The 23,590-nt window shown below is 37.2% G+C and overlaps 1 protein-coding gene across 4 annotated transcripts in view; it reads right to left on the reverse strand.

Annotated features, from left to right (window-relative positions):
* LOC146470324 (carnitine O-palmitoyltransferase 1, liver isoform-like) overlaps positions 1 to 23,590 on the reverse strand; it is a 34,053-nt gene that overhangs the window by 6,458 nt on the left and 4,005 nt on the right. For all 4 annotated transcript variants that reach the window (XR_014867086.1, XR_014867084.1, XR_014867085.1 and 1 more), the window contains exons 2-27: positions 22,373 to 22,516; positions 19,686 to 19,716; positions 19,349 to 19,450; positions 18,759 to 18,833; positions 18,503 to 18,565; positions 17,851 to 17,928; positions 16,837 to 16,941; positions 15,780 to 15,864; positions 15,229 to 15,343; positions 13,740 to 13,820; positions 13,308 to 13,383; positions 11,487 to 11,534; positions 9,436 to 9,543; positions 8,273 to 8,298; positions 7,508 to 7,573; positions 6,872 to 6,956; positions 5,523 to 5,610; positions 5,099 to 5,129; positions 4,577 to 4,622; positions 4,404 to 4,456; positions 3,056 to 3,137; positions 2,084 to 2,162; positions 1,664 to 1,737; positions 1,556 to 1,591; positions 951 to 1,028; positions 124 to 216 (exon numbers count right to left, since the gene is read on the reverse strand). Coding sequence is in view for 1 of the 4 variants with exons in the window: in XM_085122417.1 (XP_084978543.1) it covers positions 124 to 216; positions 951 to 1,028; positions 1,556 to 1,591; positions 1,664 to 1,737; positions 2,084 to 2,162; positions 3,056 to 3,137; positions 4,404 to 4,456; positions 4,577 to 4,622; positions 5,099 to 5,129; positions 5,523 to 5,610; positions 6,872 to 6,956; positions 7,508 to 7,573; positions 8,273 to 8,298; positions 9,436 to 9,543; positions 11,487 to 11,534; positions 13,308 to 13,383; positions 13,740 to 13,820; positions 15,229 to 15,343; positions 15,780 to 15,864; positions 16,837 to 16,941; positions 17,851 to 17,928; positions 18,503 to 18,565; positions 18,759 to 18,833; positions 19,349 to 19,450; positions 19,686 to 19,716; positions 22,373 to 22,516 (1,948 nt within the window). In the remaining 3 variants the exon portion in view is untranslated. The remainder of the gene's footprint in view (positions 1 to 123; positions 217 to 950; positions 1,029 to 1,555; positions 1,592 to 1,663; positions 1,738 to 2,083; positions 2,163 to 3,055; positions 3,138 to 4,403; positions 4,457 to 4,576; positions 4,623 to 5,098; positions 5,130 to 5,522; positions 5,611 to 6,871; positions 6,957 to 7,507; positions 7,574 to 8,272; positions 8,299 to 9,435; positions 9,544 to 11,486; positions 11,535 to 13,307; positions 13,384 to 13,739; positions 13,821 to 15,228; positions 15,344 to 15,779; positions 15,865 to 16,836; positions 16,942 to 17,850; positions 17,929 to 18,502; positions 18,566 to 18,758; positions 18,834 to 19,348; positions 19,451 to 19,685; positions 19,717 to 22,372; positions 22,517 to 23,590) is intronic.

Consider the following 23,590-nt stretch of genomic DNA (forward strand, 5'->3'; position numbering starts at 1 on the left):
AGTGGTCACTTTTGCAAAGGGTTTATACAAAATTGAAAACAACTCTATTTCAGATCACACCGTTTAGAATCATTGCCAGGATCGTTGTCATTTGTCTCGCAACATCTCGTATCGGCTACTTACAGTTAACTTGGATGAAACCTTGCAAGTGATGTGGAAATAGATGATATCTTCACCGGAAATGATGTAGGATACTCCATACCCATCATCAGCAACCTGACGAGAAACAAAACAACACAAGCGATAAGCAAAGAATTGTTCAAAAAGATACATGTATTTTTTCAGTCAGTGACAAAGGTAAACTCGGAAAAAGAACATGAGTTCTCACAACAGGAAGTCGAACCTAGCTCCCACTAATGAGGAGCGGGGGGCTCGAGCGGAGACAAAAAATAAAGGACTGGAGAGAGTGAAATGAGGAGCGCGAGGGACGATGGGAAGGGAGAAGAAAGAAAGGATCGAGTGTCGCTCTTCCCGTCGTCCTTCGCGCCACCTTTTCTCCATTTCCGTTTTTCTTCCCATTTCCAACGTTCCGCTCCTTTTTTTTTTTTTTTTTTTTAATTAAAGAGCCTCTGCAGAGGAGAGAGAGTTCGCTTCTCGTGCTCGCTTAGATAGCGTTTGTTTTGGTTTTGCTTTACTAGACTCTATGATTGGTTGGCAAAGTTCGCGCCACTTTCTCAACCAATGGGAAGTCAAACCAAAACCAATCGTGTCTGGCCGCACGCGTTTTCCCGCGCTTGACGCAGGTTACATGTATTTGCTTCGAGTTCTGATTGGCTGATTGTGCTGTTTACATCTGTTGTGATTGGCCAGAGAAATTACTTTGGTTTTGGTTTTTACGACACTCAATTGAAAACCGCTCTAAAATAAGTAATAGCACGAAAAGGAAACGACTGCTACGTAAGCTCATGCCTAAAGTACTAAAGCATCTTCAAGGAATGTAGCTGTCTTACCGGACCAAACCCTCCTCCGGCTGTTTTCATCCGTGGATGCTTGTTGTAGTCTATCCTCCTGGTCTGCTGGGTTGCAGTCTAAAGTAAAAATACAATAAAAAAGGAAAAGTACAGTTGTTTTCATTAAGGAAACTTCGCAGATTCATTAATAATTCATGAAGAGTAAACAAAGGTAATCACTACCTTGAAGGAGGTTTGGAAATATGATCTTCATTATCATAAAATCTGGTGAACTTTTGCTTTAAATTTCTCCAAGAATTATTAATGGTTTGAGAAGCTATATATAACACTCGAAACGGTGTTTCATCCGATTTCCAAACACCTCGAAGATGCACATGGTAAAAAAAAAAAACTCGGCTGCCTCGTTTCTTCAACCCCCTTCTCGGTGTTTGGAAATCAGAGGAAATACTCTTCCTCGTGTTTGATCTATTACATCAACTCTTGATACAGTTTACTGTTAAACCCCATCGAAGTTTTTCTAAACAACCTATTCGCGAGACGTGTGGACACGTTTTTTTTTTCACTTTTATAAAATTTAATAGAATAGAAATAGAAATTATTCATGAATTATTCATTTTTATTCATGAACACAAGGCATTACATACTTGGCTTGTCGACAGTTTCCATGGTTCTGAAAGAGCCTGAAAACAAAAGAAAATAAACACTTCAGCGTCCATTGTGAATTTAGCGACTTAATCAAACAAAATACAGACCTCCTTCAGAAACGGTGAGTCTTCCTCCAAGTACTTGGACACCACGTAGAGACCGAACAAATGACGATCGACACCTGTAAATAAACATATAAAAATGAATGAATAAATAAACAAAGTTACGAACCAACTAACCGACAACCAAAAGGAGAGAAAACACGCAACAAGCAAGAAAAAAGAGAGGAGGAGGAATGGAGACAGGAAGAAAAGAAGGCAGGCAGGAGGAAGGAAAGAGGGAGGGAGGGAGGGAGGGAGGAAGGAGGGAAGGAGGGAGGAAGGAAGGAAGGCGGGAGATAGGGAAGGGGAGGAAGGGAGGAAGGAAGAAAGGATCGAACTAAGTTATGCCTTTCCTCTTCCAGTAGAGACAGAATTTTGTTGGAAATAGCCTAAGGGTAACGAAAATTCGGAATTATCAATTCTTACCCTCTCCAGACATGGCCTTTCTAAAGCCATTCACATGTGCCTCAACTGCCTTCAACAACAACTCCTTCCTCTCGGATTTCTGGGGGGGAAACAAAGGAAACAAGGTTAACAAACAGAAACGTAATACGCATCAACACAGATCAAAAGAAAACTGAGAGCAGAAAGACACAAACAAAGTTATCCTTTTAACTCTCAAAGAGCACTGTACTGAAACTGCCCAATAAAAGCACGCATTGCTGTTCTGCCATCTTACTTGGCAATCCAAAATATTTCAAATTTGAATCTTTCTGATGCGACGAAAAAAGTAGTTAAAGTTTTCTATAGAGCCACTCGCAAGCTTCTGCAAATATAGGCAACTACAGAGTGGATCCAAACGATAACTTTTACAAAGTAGACACTACTGAAAAGTGACAGTGTAAAACATTTCGTTACTATCAATGTCAGCAAAGAGGTATAAATGTATCAACTGAGGGCAACTGTTGTCCAATGCCCAGAAGAAAAGGTATCAAGGAACACGATTAAATTTCGAGGTAAATTATAAAAGGGGCTGCAGGTCGTTTCTCTTTAGTATGGAGATGATGGATACATTTGATCATTTGAAAACAAGTTCATATTTGAAGGGAGGTCCGGACCCCCGGACCCCTGGACGTCCCTCCCCCTCGGATCTGCCACCGAACTAAAATGTGAAGCAATATTCACAGTAGCCTTCGTCGCAGACGGAATCAACCGCCGGTAAATACCGTCTGAGAATTAGTGCCCCAATCCTTGTTCTAGACCATCAACGAAAGAAACAAAATACCGGAAAGTCACTTTTGAAATCCCCTTCAATCTAACTGGTTGCACCCAGACCAATCGAACAATGACCTTGTGTAAAGGCCAATCACAGAGTGTTCTCAGATCCTGGTACACCTTTGGCGGTCTAGAACAAGGATTCGGGTGCCAATTCGTAGACATAAAGGAAAAGTTACATACTGAAGCAGAAGGGTTCAACATTGCTCTGACAAACGCACAGGATTCCATTGTGCAAGGCCTCACAGTCTCTGTGCGTCCCTCCCTGAAACAACATCAAGATATCTGATCAGTGCCTTGTGTACTCCACGCAAGCGTTAACTTGGAAAAGCACACTGATTACTATACACAAAACTGTCTTCAATGAGATCCAATATTCGACAACTTCCGTTTTAAGCTATTGTTGATTCAACTGTTTGAGTAGAGTTTGTGCGATTTTGGACTAAACCTTAATTTAAGGACTGTGCGTTCCTTTGCCACTGCGCATATGTTCTGCGCATCTCGGAATGGTCCAAGAAACTCTAATTTCTTAAGGACGGTGCCCCCTAATTCAAAGGTATTTTTGCGCGGGTTTTGACTACGTGGGAAACGAGATCTGAGCAACGGCTATTAAAATCCAAAAAGAAAAGTGGGGGTAACCACGCATTTTTCAGAGATAATAAGCTTTAATTTGGAAAAAAACAAACATATATTGCTATGTATTTTAAAGCTTTTTAGAACTATTGTTGATTAATATTTCTGAAAAAATGCGTGGTTACCCCCCCCCCCCCCCCCGGCCAAATGTTCTTTTTGGATCCCAATAGCCCTTACTAAGATATACTTTTCCCACATGGTATGGGAGGCACCGTTCTTAATTTGACTGAATTACAACGTATAAAACCAACTTTCTAGAGTCAGTTGAACGACAGTAGTTATTTATGCGGGTAATGCATTCAGTAGAGTTCAGTTTAGAGGTCACATTTAGAATCGCACTGTTTGTAACAGCCACTGTCAGGTTATAGCATGGTACTATCCATGCATATCCTGACCTGAAAATCAACTGAACAAATGGACTTTGCCAATGAATTTTTGTGTCAGTGTTGGAAACCCACCATTTGTGGAGGCGCGGCGGTGTAGTGGTTACGGCGTTGGACTTCCGAATGGACAGCCGGAAGATCGGACACTTCCGAACGGACAGTCGGAAGATCAGGGACTTCCGAACGGACAGTGGGAAGATCGGAGGGTCAGTGGTTTGAGGCTAGATTGGTACCTTCATTGCTATGTTGTTTCCTTAGACAAGAAACTTTACTCCACATTGACTCTCTTTACCCAGGTATATAAATGGTTACCGGCGACATACTGCTGGGGCTAACCCTGTGACGGACAAGCATCCCATCTAGGGGGGAGTAGCAATACTCTTAGTTGCTTCATGCAACAGAAAACCGGGCTAAGCTTCGGCCGTGTGGGCCACTTAGGCTCGAGTACGTAAGACGCATCTTATTACCATTAAACACACATAAACGGAAAAGGCAACAGAAATGGCAGTAGCTACCTAAAGAGCCTTGTCATAGAAGATTCATAGGTCAAACTGAAGTGCTCTTGGTCCTGAAACAAAATTAACACGGTTATATACAAATACAACTCAAATAAAATTATCCAGAATCCTATAGAATACAAAACATTATAATTTCGACAAAATTCACGACAGAATCAAAATGGACAAACCTTAAAGTAGGCCAGTTGAAGACCCATCTGAACAAACGCGTCCGGGCTGCAGAGAAAATGTCAATTTGTTAAACATTGAATGCCTTCAACTGTCTCACCCGAGAGGTGTCCATTCGTAAGCAATAAAAATTACATGGCAGTGGGTGGAAAACACTTTACAGTATAACATCCTTGATAATTCAAAATAACTGACGGGATTGGTGAAAGAAGTTCGTACACGAAAGACATCCTTGGCGGAAAAAACAAACACAAACAAACAAACGATCCTGGTTACGCATACATTGCAGATTTTCATGGCTAACCATTGAGCTGTTTTCACAATTTGGAAAGAATTTCGCCGTTTAGCAGTTTAATGTTTTATACTGGCCACAAAAAAACTTATTTGTTGTGGCAAAGTCCTCAAAAAAAAAATAATAAAATAAAAATAAATAAATAAATAAATGAAATAAGCCCTGGTGCAAGCCAATTGGGAAATTATTCTAAAAAATGGTTAAAAAAAATGTAAAGAGCATTGTCCAATACCTGACTTTCATCTTCTTTATGGCTCCCTTTCCTGAAAAAAAAAAAAACATTTTAAATGTTTAAATAATCATAGCAATAAAGTTATCTCTTGTTCTTTCGGTCTGAAAATGGGCTGCACTTTGTTTTAAAGAAATCACAATGCTACAAATAAGACGGGGTAGAGGGATATACCAGTAACACAAGGCAACTCATACAGTTCATGCAAATCAAAAAATGTTTCGTGAATAACATAATTTTACTATATAGATAAGATACTCAATAATTATTTGGCACAGAATTCACAAAGCTCACACTTGTACTAAAACGGGAAAAGGACTCTTACAATCTTAAGTGAAGAAGGGAAGGTTGCATTACATCATTTTTAAAAGCTTCACCTCTATTTCCCACGTTTGTTATGGTCACCAGTTTAGTGCTCAATACTTACCAAAAGCATTGTGCACCAAAATATGGAGGTCCAGATCATTGATTAATTCTTCTGCCTTCTTCTGGCAAGACTCAATTATAGCCACACACTAAGGAAAGATGATGAAAGAAGGGCATTTGTTTCTGTGCTAAAAGTTGCCCTGTTATAGTTTAGACATAACTGGGAGCAGAAAAAGAGCATACGAATTTATAACAACACTTTATTCAAATACACATGCAAATTATACCGTAATACATTAGAAAAGGAGTGGCCGTGAGGTTAGCCCTATTAAAGATCCCCTAGCTAAATTTAAAAACTACAAAGATATAAAGTAGAGATACAAAAATGATAATAATATTTATATAAAAGGAAAAATATAAAATTGAAACATGAACTATGGTACATTTTAATGCTCATTTACGTCAACTGAAGCAGCAGTTTAGAAAGAGAAAAAGCAAATCAATGAATGTTCATCCACTTTTAAACTTTTTTTTAAATCTATTGATGTTGATAACATGTTCAAACAGGTGCCCGGTTTGGTAAATTGTTCCAATCTTTGATAATTCTTACAAAGAAGGACAGCACTGCTTCAGGGAGTTATCTTTTGCTGATTTTGCTTGGATCTTACGCGGATGGTTAGGTCTAGTATTTTTGCTTTCACAATACTCGAAGTAGTCATTGAAGTCCAGGGCCAATGTTTTCATAGAATTATCAAGATTTTAAAATTTAGCATCCAAAGATAGCAAATAGACCTTTTCCAATATATTAAAATTCTAGTTTGGCGACGAGGCTTGGAGGAATAAAACAAAAGAAATTAATTATTCATCTCTGAACCTCAATGTTATTTCTTTTGTTTTATTCCCCTAAGCCTCGTAGCAAAGCTAGAATTTTAATATTTCGGCAATGTTCTATTGACTTCTGTTGATTAACATTTATCACCTAAGACACTTTTTGGACCCAGTAAGTTTTCGGCATCTTTGAGAAACGGACGGGACCCCATGCCATTTATGGTAAAGTGGATTCATTTTACAGAAAATGCACGGGTAGGGCGTGCGAAACTGTCTCTAATTTTCCAAGCAGATACGTGTCCATAAAGTGTGGTTCAACTGTTACATGAACTAAATTTAAAATACCTTACAGTACAAGATCCAATTTAATAGGGAAGGGAAGCTTGGCAACAACATAACACTACTTAAACCAAGAAGAATAACAAGATTTTCAAAAAGCATCATTGAAAAGATGAGCTGCATGGGGAGCAATGTGAGCTCTGAAGAAAGTCTAAACAATTCACGATTTTTTTCATCTTTGCTAGGAAAACTTCAGTTCTCCTCAAATCAGCTGAATATTATTTTTACCACATGTGTTTGTACCTTTTCAGGAATATCCCACTGCAGCCGTGGCGGGGGTGGCAGAGCAAACTCTGGCTCACCCTTGCAGTGACCGTCTTCCTTGTAACTAAAAACAAATAAGATCACAAGAATTCCTATAACATCTTTGAGAAGACTTCTTAGGGACGATTTCAGACAACTTTTCCAGATTACTACATAAAATTGTCTATTTGACAGAGAAAACAGATAAAGAAGGAGAATACAGTACATGTAAGTGTATTAAAGACGTCGATGTCTCCTTTTGATAGCGCGCACGTGTTCTGCTTCTTGCTCAATGGTCCAAGAAACTTGTTTTTGTACTGTTATGCAGGTAGAGAAGATCTTTATCAAGGGTTATTGGAAACAAAAATGAAAACGGAAAACGTACGACACGTATCAACACCTTTATAGCTTTCAAAATTGTTGCACCCACAATTCTCCTTTTGGATTCCAATAGCCCTTGCTAAGAGGCATATCTTTCAGAGGACTCTTGAGTCAACAACTTGCCAGGACTGAAGAGCGTCTAAATTTGCATCTCACGCCCGCAAAGGTGTGAAATGAAGGAGGGGCTTGCCATTTTATAGCGGAACTTCTTGTTTAAACTGATATTTGAAATTTCCATATCTACTCATTACTCACCCCAAAAGGTTGTAGTCATCACCAAGAAGATACTCTCCCAGATGCGACACAATCGGGGCATCCGCCCTGCAAAACAATAAAAAAGGTTACATTAAAACATTGGACAACAAAATTTAAATGCAGTGCTGAGGGCACCAGCTCCCTAAGGTGCTTCTAAATAACATGTCCTTGTTACTTTGATTTGATTCCCAATGCCAGCATCACAATAATGGAGGGTCATATTTTTAGCTAGTACCGGTATGTTTCCCTTGGTCCAATTGTTTAAAAGTCAATTAACGCTAATTCACGATTAAATTTTACGCTAACGGTAACAACAACAACAACTGAGACCAGTGACTCGCAGGTATCGTGAGATATATTGCATGGTATGCGATGATGTAAACATGTCTCATAACTTACGAAGACCAGAACCATTTGAAATGCCAATGCTGTGAACACCCGTGGCAAAAGTGAGGTTGCAAAAAGATAGAGCGGTTTTCAATTGAGTGTCGTAAAACCAAAACCAAAGTAATTGCCCTGGTCAATCACAACAGATGTAAACAACACAATAAGCCAATCAGAATTTGAAGTAAATACATGTAACCGGTGCCAAGCGTGGGAAAACGCGTGCGGCGAAAACATGATTGGTTTTGGGTTGGATTCCCAAATGGTGGGGGTTTTGTTAACCAATCACAGGGCGTACTAATTCAAAACCAAAGCAAACGTGAAATTACTTTCGACACTCAATTGAAAACCGCTCTTAGGTACTGTGTACGCTGTACATACCATGAGTGTTCAGCTGTTACACCAAACTGTAAAAAAGAGAGTAAATAATTAATTAAATGTAATGGAAAACAAACCAGGCAGTAAAGAAATAAACAACAACACAAGGAAAAAAACAGGTACCAAAGGAAAAACAATAATTACAGGTCAGGACTCAAATTTGGCATAACTAACAGTATAACAATGCATGCCACAACAGTGAATAGAGAAAACACTGCATTAATATATTTTATTCATTTTATTTTATTAACCACGACATACATTCATAGAAAGTTACAGTGAATAATAGACTAGGATCTTAATTAAGTTCACAGTGAATAATAATAATAATAATAATAATAATAATAATAATGATAATGATAATGATAATGATAATGATAATGATAATGATAATGATAATAATAATAATAATAATAATAATAATAATAATTAGACTATGGCTTTTATATATTTTTATATATTTTATATGTATATATATTTTATTGATTTATTCACGTGCTATTTTAAGTTTCGCTTGGCTCACAGGTTAAGCTACGCGCCCTGTGGTGCTTCTTATACTGTGCATACAGATAGTTTTACTGTGCATAATAATAATAATAATAATAATAATAATAAAAATAATAAAAATAAAAATAATAATAATAATAATAATGATAATGATAATGATAATGATAATGATAATGATAATGATAATGATAATGATAATGATAATGATAATGATAATGATAATGATAATGATAATGATAATGATAATGATAATAAAAGAAGTAAGAAGTGGCGAGGAGACCTCAAGAAACCCCCGGGCTTATACTGCGAGGTCTCCTCAGAGATATGTTAGTACTGTAAGACTAGTAAAGACATTGTACTGTATATAAAATTTTAACATACTGTGGTAAGACTATAAAGACATAACAGAGTCGGACATTTCATACAATTAACTGAGGAAAATAAAATGAACAGCAGTGCAAAAAAAAAATAGTTCAAACTATGTTATTAATTGTTGCTGGCCAAACATAAACTTAGCTTAGATCCACAGAGTAATGGTGACAAAATGTCCTCTTTATAATCTGCTTTGCAGCAGAGAACTTTCTACTGTTTCCTCACAGAAACTTGAAGTTAATCTGTGTGATTATACAAACAGATCAAACAAGTTACACTCAACCTACCCTGCCATTCTTGAAAATATATGCAGAGAAAGATTTATCAAACCAACAGCTGTGGCCATTGCCATGAAGCAAATATCGGCAGAGGGCATCCATCTCTTCAGACTCCTCCTGTAATTTTAGGAAGAAACAATGCAGTGGGCAAGGCATGCTAAAAATTCAAAATGTCAGTTGTTGGGGGTAAAAGGCTCTAATGCGGAAGGGTTTACTGCGCTGAAGACATAATAGTCTTCACGAAACTGGGTGTTATAGAAGTGTGCATTTGCGAAGTGATCTCCCAAATGAAGAAAATGGCAAAACATAAAACAATTCTACTATTGTAGGGGTATAGAATGGCCTATCGAAATCCACAAATCTCAAATTCTCACAATTTAAAGTTAGCGTCTCGGAATCTCGTGCTCGTTAGAGTTTGGACCAATTCGAAGTCTGGAATTTTGAACATTTGAGTCTTGAAGTCTCACAAATTGCTGAGCAAGAAAAGAAAGGCTCTAGTCTATTTTTCTGAGTAGCAATTAACAACAAACACATGCATGAAGAATGGCAACCTAGCTTCTTTTTGGTGTTATTGTCCAGCACTCAGAAGCTCTCAGAATCTCAAGCTCACGTTTATTTTTGAATCTCCCAGTCAGGGTTCTTCAGACCCAGCGTTAATAAGCATATAAATAATTCATAAGTTTAATATATCAATTAAAATATCTAAGCGTTAAAATCATAATAAACCTTTTGCCCTTCATTATGAGAAAATCAATTTTCATAAGTGTTAAAAATTAAACCATTAAGGCGGATGTGTAATCATTGTATGAAAATAGACAAACGTTTTAATTTTCGGCATCATCAATAAGGCATTTTACATACAATTAGAGAACAACATTCATTTAGGGGAATATACTGTAAGTTCAATTAAATTAGAAGTAACAAACTAAGAGAATTAACGAACATTAGACGCTTCTTAATGTTCTTCAACAAGGAAAAAAATCATTACAAAAGAAATACAGTCAGTGTAACAATCAAGCAAGTCTTAGCTCTATCCTTCAATCAACTCCCCGTTCAAACATCATGGTATGTAAGTCTGCATAAACCTAAACTACGCTGCAATTTTCTAGCAGTTATCGTGTTCACGTTTCTCTTCTTGCGGGGATCTTCAAACGCCCTAACTATCTATGTTTCATTTCCTAGATAATAAAACTGAATATACATTAATTTTATTGACCAATATTTTTGCGCTAATGAAAATTTATTTCCTGATAATGAAGGGCAAAAGGTGTAATAGATAAAAGCATCAATACTAGGTAAATCTTCTAGCTAACAAGAAATGATTCAAAAAGGAATTCTCTAAGTTTCTTTTTGAAAGTGCACAGACTGTCTGCAGCAGTGATCGCACAAGGCAATGAGTTCCAGAGTTTAATTGCTCTGTATAGCCTGCGCCCTACTGATAAGATGGAATATTAAAGGGGAAGTATCACGAAAATTTTATGTTATTTCAAAACCCAAAAATGTTTGTCTGACAACAGAAACGAAAAACAATTGTCTAGTTTTGTTATAAATTATCACCCCAGTGTAATAAAACTGTCCATTAGTGCCCCTGACCAGAGAAAGAGTAGGTCGGAATGGATTAAAACTTGAAAAATATTAGGCTAATGTTTTTCAAGTTTTCGCATTTTTGAAACAAAAATGCGCTAAAACAGAGTACGAGTAGTTCCTGTCAAGAATTGGGTTGATTTCTCTCCTCTCGTTGTTCTAGAATTATTTTCTAGCAAAGTGAAGGTCTTATTTCACCATTTTTAACAAAAGAGGTCAAACACCTCATGATACTTCCCCTTTAAGATATCCTTATTTCTTGTGTTGTGAACACGAACAGTAGATCTTGTCACAAGATGATCACTCAAGTGACTAGGTGCTAGCCCTTTCACACACTTAAACGTAAGAACGCCTACCGTATACATCAAACAATGGAAACAATGGAAACAACGAAGTCTAGGCTTAAAACAAGGGTCTCACGGTCTCAGATTTACCATTCTATACCCGTCATTGTCAATACTAGGTGGATTCAATACCTCTCCATAGTCCATGCCCACGTCTTCCAAGTTTAAGAAAACTGCAGCCTAAAAATGAAAGCAAAAGAAAGTGTACAAAACCCTCAACTTTGTTACTGCAGATAATTTTTATCAACTAAGGCTTTAACCATTCCTCAGGGAAACAATAAAATTTGAATCACCAAAGGCACAGAGTTCTCGTGATATATTAAAGACGGTGCCTACTAATACCGAAGTATTTTTGTGTGGTTTATGGCTATGCGGGAAAAGCAGATCTTAGCAAGGGCTATTGGAATCCAAAAAGAAAATTGGGGGTTACCATGTATTTTTCAGAGATAACTAAGCAATAATATCTCTAAAAACCGCCAAAATATAAAGCAATGTATGGGATTTTTTCCTAAATCGAAGCTTAATTATCTCTGAAAAATGCATGGTTACCCCCAATTTTCTTATGAGATACCAAAAGCATTTGCTAAGTTCTGCTTTCTCCGTATAGCTTTAAACCGCGCAAAAATATTCCTGTATTAGTAGGCACCACCCATAGGAAACCCGAGTATCTCGAGATGCGCAGAACGTATGCGCAGTAACAATAGTAGGCACCGTCCTTAACTGTGGTCAAACGTAAAAAATGCAAAAAGTCCGTTAAAGATACAGCTTTTGAGAGCTAAAAGATGATAAGTTGTTTATGAGTCTGTGAATTTACTAAAACATTTAACAATTAACTAAAAAGGGAAGTATGTGGAGAACAACTGGCTGTTGATACAACTAGTGTGCAATTGTTTTCTGTTTGAATGGGTGACATCCAGAAAACCAATTCACTGAATGGTTCCTGAAACGTTTTAAGTACACTCACAGACTCACAAAACTTAGTACAGTGTTCCAGGTTGGAGTTCTTATCTTTAATGGACTTTGCTTATTTTTTGTCTGACACACAGTTAAGATGACACAATTATAGTTACTTTATCTGCTATTCAACTTAAGTGCTTCAAGCCTCTACCATTACACTATTCTTCATTTCCTTGTACCTAGACCTGCAAGTACAGTAATTAACTACAGTGTACTTAGCTACAACCTTTCAGCTGGGTGTGGTGCACAGTGCTACGGTCTATGGAGGCAAGAGCTTTTGTCACACAAGGCGACCAATTTCTTTTATTACTCTTCGCCACTAGCTAGGATGCTAATTTTGTAAATGCCATTAAGTATTTTAAATATTAGAAATTTAATGTAATATTAGGCCGTTGTCTACAGGCATTATTCATTTCATATTATTACATAATTGTAGCTATTATAATGCAATATTAGAAACATGTATGAAACCCTTTATATTCAGTTATACATGCAGCTGACTGCAATGTGGTTAATGTATTAAATAGTCTTTTGTTTTAAGACAAAAAACATTTCTTACACCCACTTTCTTCAACCTTACCTCAAGTAGAGGATGGGAAAACCATGCTGTATTTACACAGAGTTTATCAAACTTGTTAATTATTCATGAAGGAGGTTTGGAAATTATGTGATTTTAATTTTACTTTGAATTTCTCAAGGAATTATTACTGGCTTGAGAAGTTATATCAAACATTCAAAAGAGTGCTTCATCCCATTTTCAAACAACTTGAAGCTGGTTAAAAAAAACTCACCTGGGTCTTGTTTTTTTAACCCAATTCTTGGTGTTTGTAAATCAGATGAAACACAGTTTATCCTGTCTGACATTCAAATATCATGAAAGAAATATGATGTTACATGTTTTAAGCCTTGTGAACAAATGAAAGAAATAAAATATACAGCTCTCATTTATTCACCAAACTAAAACATAACATTGCATTTCTTTAATGGTAAATTCACCTGTTCAATACAATCCAAAGACTGCTTGTTCACACCACTGCTGAAGTATGTACTTCTTGTCTCTGCCCAAAGGTTTCTGAGTTTCAGAAATGGGAAATAGTAACATTTAGCATGGTTCAGTTAGGTGCGTCTTCATCAATAATTATTATACGAGAACTTACTGAAAATATGCAGAAATGTTACAATACCAAATTCAGGTCCCATATGTGATTTTCCAATTTTAAAGCTTTTTTCTTGGAACTTCTTGGATTTCTGTGAGCCACAAAGTTTGGTCTTTCCACGAATTTGTATAGGGATCAGCAAACTACAGAGTATTGGGAAGTCCATCACAGTATAGGGGCCTGTGACGCTGGCCAGGCAGAACTAATAAATAATGTCTTTGCTAAGTAAATACAAGTACATGTAGTCCAGTCTGTTTAGTTTGAGACTAACCTCTCAGCACCTGTCATGGCTGGTAGAAGTTCTTCCCCTGGGACTGGTTTGGATTCATCCTCAAGAATTCTCAAAATTTGCCTTTGATAGAGCAAAAACATCATCAGTCTACGTTTTGATCAGAGTGAGGGTTCAAACAGGGACCTGGGATCAACATACGAAAACTTGATTCGCAATCATGACAGGACGATAGATGGTTAGAACTGTGATTTATAGATCAGCTACCACCCTAAAGCGGCCTTCACACGACGAATTTTTGTTGGCCAACATGTGTTGGCCAACTCCAAAAAGGTTGGCTAACTCTTGCGTTTACACGTCAAATCGCAACATACACCAATTCACAACCTGGCGTCCATGGTGCAATAGTGAACACGGAGAGTTGCCGCTTCAGGCTTGCTTTCATAAAAAGCATCCCTTTCACGATCGGACATCTGTCGGATAAACTCATCCACCATTTTGTGAGTGTCGGGCAAATCATGTGATGAGTGGATGAATTTTGATTGGTTAAAATTCAGCAACACATTGTTTATCGTTCACACGTCAAATGCGAGTTGGCCAACACGAAAAAAAAAAGGTGTTGAGAATAGAGACAAGTTCTATTCGTCACCAACAGTCGGCCAAGTTACATGTTGTTGTGTCGTTCACACAAGCTAACGTGAATTGACCAACACAAATTTGCTGTGTGAAGGACGCTTGAAAGACTACTCTAGCTATCGAATGAACTGGAGTTAGGAGAAATTATCACTGACAATAATTAACAAACATCCCACATGAATGAATTTGCATAATTGTATAGAAAGTTACTTATTCAAAAATAAAATAAAAGAGGAACCAAAAAAATCTAAGCAAATTTTATGAACATCACGGAACAGTTAACATTATTTATACTACGTCTAACTTGGACCATGCGTTAAGACAATCAGTAGAGAAGGGTCATTTTAAGTGGAATAAGGAATTCAGTCTAGTCACTACTATAGGCTTCATTAACACTATATTAGGCTTTATTAACACTGTTTACAGTTAACAAACTTCGAATCAGCTATACGTGCTGGCCAATTTGAAATCAGTTCAGGCCATGGTCTTGTTAAACCCTGTCTGGGTTGTGTTTAAATAACCGGCCCCAGCTGTCACAAGCTCTCGCCCAACAAAACTGTAAAAGACCGGTACTGGAATCAAGAGGCGCCAAAAAGTATCAGAAATGGTAAGTCCAGTTTCTGAATTAGGGAAAAGAGTTTGCACATAACCATTTTGGTCCGGAAGTCTCAAAACAGGTATAGATGGTCCAGAAACAGGTATGGGTATATAAACCGGGTCTGAAAATAGGTATGAATTTTAGAGACGTGGTCTGAAAAGGGGTGCTTGAATTTTGCATATTTTGGTGTGAAATAGGGTCAGGGTTGGAGAACTGAGTCACAAACAGTACCCCGAACAAACAATCTGAGGAGAATACCACCCCTCCCCCCCTGCCCCACCTGGGTCTTCAACATACTTCTCTAAATCAGCTGGCTTCAACAATGTTCCACGGTGGTGAGATTGCAGATTGAAAAATCTTCCACGGTGGTAGATTATGACGTGTGTTGTTGCACCATGGTGATGGAGGTGATCTAAGACAAAGAATGCAACAGCAAATTAATGAAAAACCTTGAGCCCTTATTAATACAAAGTATTCAGAAGGGAATAATTTTAATGCACATATCTGATCAATTTTTATGTTTGCTATGATAATCATTTTTTGAGTGCGCTAGATTTAATTGAAAATAATAAACCAGTTAGAGACATTTGATGTTTTATTTTGATATTTTATGATTTTCTAGTCTAGTCTAAATAGTTTTGTCATTAATAATAATTATTTTATTTTATGGACTTTCTTTGGTTACACAGCCATTCAAAAAATTTTTTGAAGCTGACATGTTATAGTTTGTGATGGTAGAAACAGATTCAAGTGTATATTCACATTTTTCTGAAGTGCACTGAAAAAAGCACACTCAGACGTAAACAACAACAAAAAAAAAATAATCATGATTATCATATAGCAATTACCTTGTTCTTTAAGCGGGATTCTTGTTGTGTTGAATGTTTTCCTGAATTGTTCTGAACAAAGTGGAATGATACCCATGGCAAATTGCTGCAGAAGAAAGCATCATCAACATTTTTAATTTTTTTTTGCGATGTTGCTGCCAGCACTTGTTCCATGAAATTGTATTTTTGTTTAATTTGAACAGAATTCATCAAATTGTCATTTACTTAAACTAGTACAGTGGAACCTCCTTAATAATTATGGTCACCAAAGGGACCTGCAAAAATGTCCTTTTTAAGCTGGCTAGCTCACAATAAACATCATGATACACAAACTCAAGCATACAAGTTAAAATCAACTGAACAATGTTGAATGTCTTAACTGGAGCTGAAGTTCAAACTGTATAAACCTTGCACTTATTCAAATAGTCTTGCACTAAAATTAATGATATCTCAGTGCTTCACATGCCACTGACAATGTTATCATTTAAAATGATAGGTGACTTTTCTTTGCACTGATATTTTCCATTTAATTTATGGTTTAGCCAGCTGTAGAGAGACTGAATGTTGACAATTGACTTGAAACTTGACAATGCACAGATAACCAGTGTCGGTAAGGTGACGTTAACTCTGTGAGAGCATGTCTGACTTCAGTTACAGAAAAGTGTCTGATGTCTGTATTAACTGGTGTCTCAGTCTATTAAACAGGCTAAAATGTACATAAGATATAAAATATATGAGCTTTTTGTCAGGACAAACACAACTTTCCAAGACTGGTCAATATAAGTGGGTGTCCATACGGCTGTGGTGAACTGTACACAACAGTTCAATTTGTTTTTCATTCGTATTGTTACTCAGTTACCTTAGATAATTACTTTGGGTTATTCAAAGTTTTATTTAATTGAGATCAATTCTAAAGCGTTACAATTTAACCAAGTAATACTTATTAAGCAATATTACTTAAATCAACAGCATTGTCCTTAAATATGTGGATGGATGACGATTCAGACTTAGTTGTGTCACTTTATTTAAAAAGCAACATAGTGTTAATTAAATTCTGTATTTAGTTGTTGAGACCTACCGGGTCTAACTTTTCTTTAAAAATCTGTTTTCTGTACAGAAACATTGCATGGATCATGTTCGCTGCCCTGGCACTTTGAATTCGGGATGGAACATGAAGAGCATCCTGAAGGATAAATCATTAAAAAGCCTTGTTGAAATGGTAAAAAGATATTAAATCCAATCCCAAAGTAGCTACGGCTAGGTCAAGACATATAATGTATTTTCAAACTTTCTAGTTATTACAGTAACCATTGATCCTTATACATCTACGTTGCATGACTCTGATATCCCAACATACACCACTGTACAACTACTTACCCTCAGTGGAGCAGATTGATTGGAGAATGTAGTAAGCGAAAAGCTCAGACTTCAGAATATTGCCACAAGACTAAAGACTAGGGCTTAATTGATTAATTAATTAATTAATTAGGTCTACATTAATAGCGAGGGCTGTCAGCAAAGCTAGGGGAGGGATCGGGGATCAGGGATTCCCTATCACGCTATTATGAGTCTGATTCATGGCTACTACATGTAAGATAGCATAGCAGAGCATCAAGAAACAACACTGGCAAAACAATTTTCCCACCAACTGGTAACAAGGTTCTGCAAGGGGTTTGATACAACGTAGAAAGGCATGTAACAAAATTAAACTTTTCCATCCATTAAACGAGTTCATTTCTTTCTTCTTTCTTTTAAAAACAAAATATTCTCTGGACATGTGTCCCTCAGCCTGACTCTCTCTCTCTCTGCTTCCCGTAAGTTTCCAACAGAGTGCAATACTGTTGTTGTGTGACCTGTTGTCGTAACTCCTAAATGGGATGTACTACTTCCGTATCATTTTAATGGGCGTCTCTAACAGTTTGCTTTATGTAATCACCATGCATAACCAGATTATCGGAATTATGCTATTCGTGTGCGCATGTACTGGTATGGTAATCCCATGGCAGTTACAGTAACTGACCTCCTTCAGTGTCAAAATTTCTGAAATTTTACCAAACACAGCAAATACATTGTAGCCAGGATATATACTTACCACTCCATAGTAGTTACTGTTGATCATAAGAGGCTCTCTGGATCGAAGGTACACAAACTGCTGCCACCAGTCACTTATCTGTTAGACACATGGCACAGACAGTAAATGAAAGCTAGGAGTCCTAGTGCACAGCTACAGTGTATTCGTTTTATTACTCAATCCACTTATTACATGTACTGTATCTCCCTTAAGCTTTGGTGAAAAATGTTTCTTAACAAAAATATACAATACCTATCGGGCCTGGTAAGTTACCATGACTTTTGAGAAACGGGCCCCAGGGCCCAGGGCTCGAAAGTCCTGGTAACTTACCAGGCCCGATAAGTATATTTTAAATCTTTTTCCGCCTATTAAACAGTGATTACAGACATGGTACATGTACTTGGCCAATGTTTTCATAGAATTGTAAGACTTTAAAATTTATTACTCAAAGCTAACAAAAATTGACTTCTGTTAAGAAACATTTAAGTTACTGGGATGTTCGAGAAACAGGCCCCAGGCCCTTAGTACAGTATTTATTGATGATGAGGGTAATCTTTAATGAGGATATACCAACGTCACAAAGTGGTTTACAGAAGGGTCACTCCTGGTTATCTTATTATCATTCCAACTTTCAGCATCTACCGTACTGTTATCTCAGTTTAATGATACATACATAGTTTGTGGACCACCAGGATTTCCAAACCAAGTAACGTTGCAGTTTTTTGCCAAGATTGTTCTAGGAGAAATGAAATCTTATGAATACATTGATTTTAAATGTTAAGTAAGCTATAAGCATGAAAATCGTGAAAAACCAGATGAAAATTTTAATTCATAAATGAACAGTTAACTACAATGTAGCTTTATCCAATTTGTCGAATATGTATAAATAATATTATTATGTGCAATAAAAGTTAAAATAATTCTCAAACCTTAAAGTCTTCAGCCAGCTTTTCCATCTTCTTAAACCTTTCTTCACTAAGAACTGGTCTAACACTTTCCAAATACTGTAAGGAAATGTGATAAATTTTTGTGATCAGTGGCATTGCTACATCTAAACCTCTGAACATATTAACACCCAACTTTAGAATCGTTGTGTTTTACTGCCATCAATCATGCATCATGAATGACCATCTTGAAAACCATGAATTCCTTTTGACTCGGTTGATAGATGGATAATTGGTTCTTTCTCAAACTCAATAATAATTCAAAAGCCAAAAACAAAGGAAATCATGCACTGTGACGTGTTTGGAAATCTGATGAAAAAATCCTCGTTTTTGCATCCTTAATTTCTCCCTCAAAATCAGTTTGTTTGAGAAGTTATATCAAACACTCGTCACAGTGTTTCATAACAATAATAATTTATCAAAACCTCGAAGTTCGTCAAAAATACATCGCGTACTCCGCTACGCATCAAATTTTCAATTCTCTTCTCGGTGTTTGAGAATTGTGAACACCAAGTGTCAATATTTGGAGCACATTAAATCTGGGACAACAGTAGTGTATTATAAATTATTATTACCCTCTTTGTAGTGGCATCCAGATCTGGAACAGGAAGGTAAGGAAGAGACTTTTCATAGCTGTACAGAGTTGGATTCTTACCACCAAGCAGTTTCACTAAGCCCTGCAACACAACATCAAGATAATTATTTTGTGAGATAATAATAATAATGATTACAAACACTCAGAATTAGATGCATCCTCTGCATTGCAACGTTCTGACCAGAAAATATCCATTAACCCACAGTATGCATGCATGGTACTTGGCTGTTGGAAATTCCAACCCTGGACAAGCTTGAATTTGAAACAGAACAACATTCAAACATATACAGTGTAATTATTAAGAAGGTAAGACATACCAGCCAGCATTTGGTTTTTAATGAGAGTTTCCTGAAACAAAAGCCCAAGACAACATTTTCATGATCAGTAAATTAAACAGTAATACCGCATGCATTTCAATCTCCCTTTCAAAAGGACAACAACCCCTGGAAAAAAAGTAAACCTTCACAGCCCCTCTCTACGGTGGCCCAAAAGTGTCACGGCAATTTCAATTTCACCACGGCAATTTCAACTTCGTTCACGGCAATTTCAACTTTGTCACGGCAGTTTCAATTTCACCACGGCAATTTCAACTTCGTTCACGGCAATTTCAACTTTGTCACCGCAATTTCAATTTCACCACGGCAATTTCAACTTTGTTCACGGCAATTTCAACTTCACCACGGCAATTTCAATTTCACCACGACAATTTCAATTTTGTCACGGCAATTTCAACTTCGTTCACGGCAATTTCAATTTCAATTTCACCACAGGGAGTCCACAAAAGTTGTGAAGAAGAAATAAATTGTTAAATTATTGACTTCATTGTTCATTTCTTATGGTTTTCTATAGTGCTCATTTGCATAAAATTTACGCGACAGCACTAATGTCGTGTACTGAGTTGTGCGCGAGTTGTGCGCGAGCCATGGACAGTCACCGCTCCCTGTTTAGTCACAAATTGAGCGGGGCCGGAAATAAATTTCAGCCGACTTGTCGTGCAAATCTAAATTTTGTAAATAAAACCAAAGTAGAATTTCAGTTCGCGCAATTTGTGACTAAACAGGGAGCGGTGACTGTCCATGGCTGTCGCGCAAAAACATCTTTGCGAGGTAGGGAGAGGCGACATTTCGCTCGAGATGGCGCGTAAATCTGTGACGTCTGCGCCAAGGTAACTGGCCGCAGCTGTTGCGAAAAACTTCACCGAGCAAAACTACGAAAAGGGAGCTCAAATGCTGGCTCAAAATTGCTTTTTCTTGGGATTCTAACAGGTAAGTGTGTTCCAAAATTATCCAGATTTCATTTAATACGAATTTGGTTGCAAAGAGGCGAACAAGTCAAACGCTCAAAGCTATTTTGCTGAGTATGTTCAAATTGTTTCGCGAAAAAGTTGCCTCCCTTGTCAATATTTATATAGTAAAGTCAGCAGATGCAGATCAGCTCGCGCACAACTCAGTACACGACATTAGTGCTGTCGCGTAAATTTTATGCAAATGAGCACTATAGAAAACCATAAGAAACGAACAACGTAAGTCAATAATTTAACAATTTGTTTCTTTTTCACAACTTTTGTGGACTCCCTGTGGTGAAATTGAAATTGAAATTGCCGTGAACGAAGTTGAAATTGCCGTGACAAAATTGAAATTGTCGTGGTGAAATTGAAATTGCCGTGGTGAAGTTGAAATTGCCGTGAACAAAGTTGAAATTGCCGTGGTGAAATTGAAATTGCCGTGACAAAGTTGAAATTGCCGTGAACGAAGTTGAAATTGCCGTGGTGAAATTGAAACTGCCGTGACAAAGTTGAAATTGCCGTGAACGAAGTTGAAATTGCCGTGGTGAAATTGAAATTGCCGTGATGAAATTGAAATTGCCGTGACACTTTTGGGCCACCGTACCTCTCCCCCTCACTCAATGTTGCTTTGAAGACTGAATGATGACACCTACCCTTCTATTCAGCGGAGGACCAACATTGATGAAGGGGGGAGGATGGGGCTGAGTTGTTGACGTATCACTGTAGTAGTTGAATTTGTAGATCAACTTAATGTTTCTTAACAGTTTTGTCTACAATAATTATAATTGTACATGTAGCTTGCACACAAGGCTTTAGGTGAGAATGGCTGTTTTTATACTAGAGGACGCATCATCTATCTGGACGAACTTGGGCAAACATTTGTTGTTCGTCTGGTGATCTGTCTCTAATATAAAGACGGGCACAAGATGCATTTTTCTTCTGGACGAAATAGTTTCCACTGTGCATTGTTCAAGATGGACAACGGAAGATTAGTTTGTCCAGATGCATAATGCATCTTGTGCCCCTCTTTATACTAGCTAGAGATGCATAACCAGACGAACATCAAATATTTGACCAAGTTCGTCCTCTATTATATAAAAAAATATTTTCACGTGCAAATATTTTTAACATATCCCCCTGATAGCTTCCATTGTGATGGGATTGGTGTAACTTCTGCTTTTTCTTGAAAGAGATGATAATAGTCTTTACATTTCATTTTTGAAAGTCGAATCGATTTGTCCATAGATAAGTCAAATATATCACAATCATCAAGAATAAAGTTCATAGGTCTAGGTGTAGAAGCTGCCTTTGATTTGAGGTTTGCTGGAATTGATGCAAGGTCTATATATATTTTGGATTGCAGGAAGACGGGGCCTATGACTGGGAAGGCTTATATTATATAAGCAGGGGGCTTATTCATACGGCAGTTTATGGTATTACTAGAAAGCATGTGTATTATTATAAATCCATTCTTGGGAGGAAGGGGGAGGGGCTGTTTTCCCCACTGGCAATGAGTCAAGTTACATATTAAATAATAATGAGATTGCCACCTTCAAGTGTCAAATAAATTTATCTTTGGAAGATCCCAACTTAAATGTAAACACATTTAAATAAATAAATAACCTTAGGTTACATGTCTATAAAGGAAATTACATGACAATGCAAACTGTAGCAAGTATGATCACCTGATTCAGAATGCACAACGTACAGTGTACTTACCCTCTAGGTTCATACAGAAAAGCTTTATACTGCAGCAACTGTCGCAGGATGAACCGCTGAATATGACCTATTAGCATCCAGAGTATTGTCGCACACACCAATACTGCAACTGCTATCACTGTTTTAGGGTCTAAATTATGGCTCCTAAAGAAAAGAAAATGAGCATGGTTAATTTACAAGATTTTTGTTAGAAAGAAGGAAAGAGATGCGTAGCAACAAACTGTTTCTTGCAGGTGTAATGTAAAGGGTTTTCATGGTGGCCATGTGGGAGGTACGTAGAAAAATAAAAATATTTGCATAAAAATAAAATCTATTTCCTATTATGAAAAACATACCAGTCCTGCTACATTGCCAACTGGTGCAAAAACCACTATTAACGATAACTTTACACCCACAGGTAATATGCAAGCTCATATTTCTAGTTCTCATTATAGATTCATTTGACAAAGAACAAGTTTTTAATTTCACTTTCAACACAAAGAAGATGACTGCTAGTAAGAATGTAACACACAAATATTAATTAACATTTGCGACCTTCTTTGGGAAAACGGTCGGTCGGTCTTGCGAATTCCGGTCTCGCAGATAATTTGCATACAACACCAGTAGTTGTTTAAATGTTATTAAGTTTTGATCGTAAGCGATTTAATGGTTTTCCGTATATCTGATCACTCTGCGTTCAAAGTTGTTTCCTCGCCCATTCGAATGTTCGCAGCTTCAGTGTTTACGGGTAACCAGCGATACTTCTTGTCGTTTTAATGGATGCCAACATTGTTTTTCTTACAGATGGCGCTTACGGAAATTGCCGGGCTGCTCATTTAGTAAAATCGATGTTAATTTTCTTTATGGATAGCACTTTCCGTTTAATTCTTGAACGGATAGTACTCGCCATTACGCGAGGTTTAATTTCAGTTCTACTGCGGACCTTTAAGGTGATTAGTTACTGTTTCATTTCCTCTTCAAGGCGCCTGCTACATCAGTTGCACTGACTGAAATTCTTGTCTAAAACATCGGTTACCTGGTCTTACAAAAGTACAGATTTGAGTGTTCTTTTAAAGCGATGGTCTTACAATACTCCAAAAGGAAGCCAGTCTCCGTTGGAACTTCTTTCTAACAGAGTATGCCGATACAATCGTTAGTTAATGTTTTAGTTTTCTGGCCGAAAGGATATGACTCACGCTCCAACCGGTAAAGATCAGGATACTAACGGATTGACTAATG

Source organism: Pavona decussata, unplaced genomic scaffold (genome assembly GCF_977016875.1).
Source record: "Pavona decussata unplaced genomic scaffold, jaPavDecu1.1 SCAFFOLD_114, whole genome shotgun sequence".
Lineage (NCBI taxonomy): Eukaryota > Metazoa > Cnidaria > Anthozoa > Scleractinia > Agariciidae > Pavona > Pavona decussata.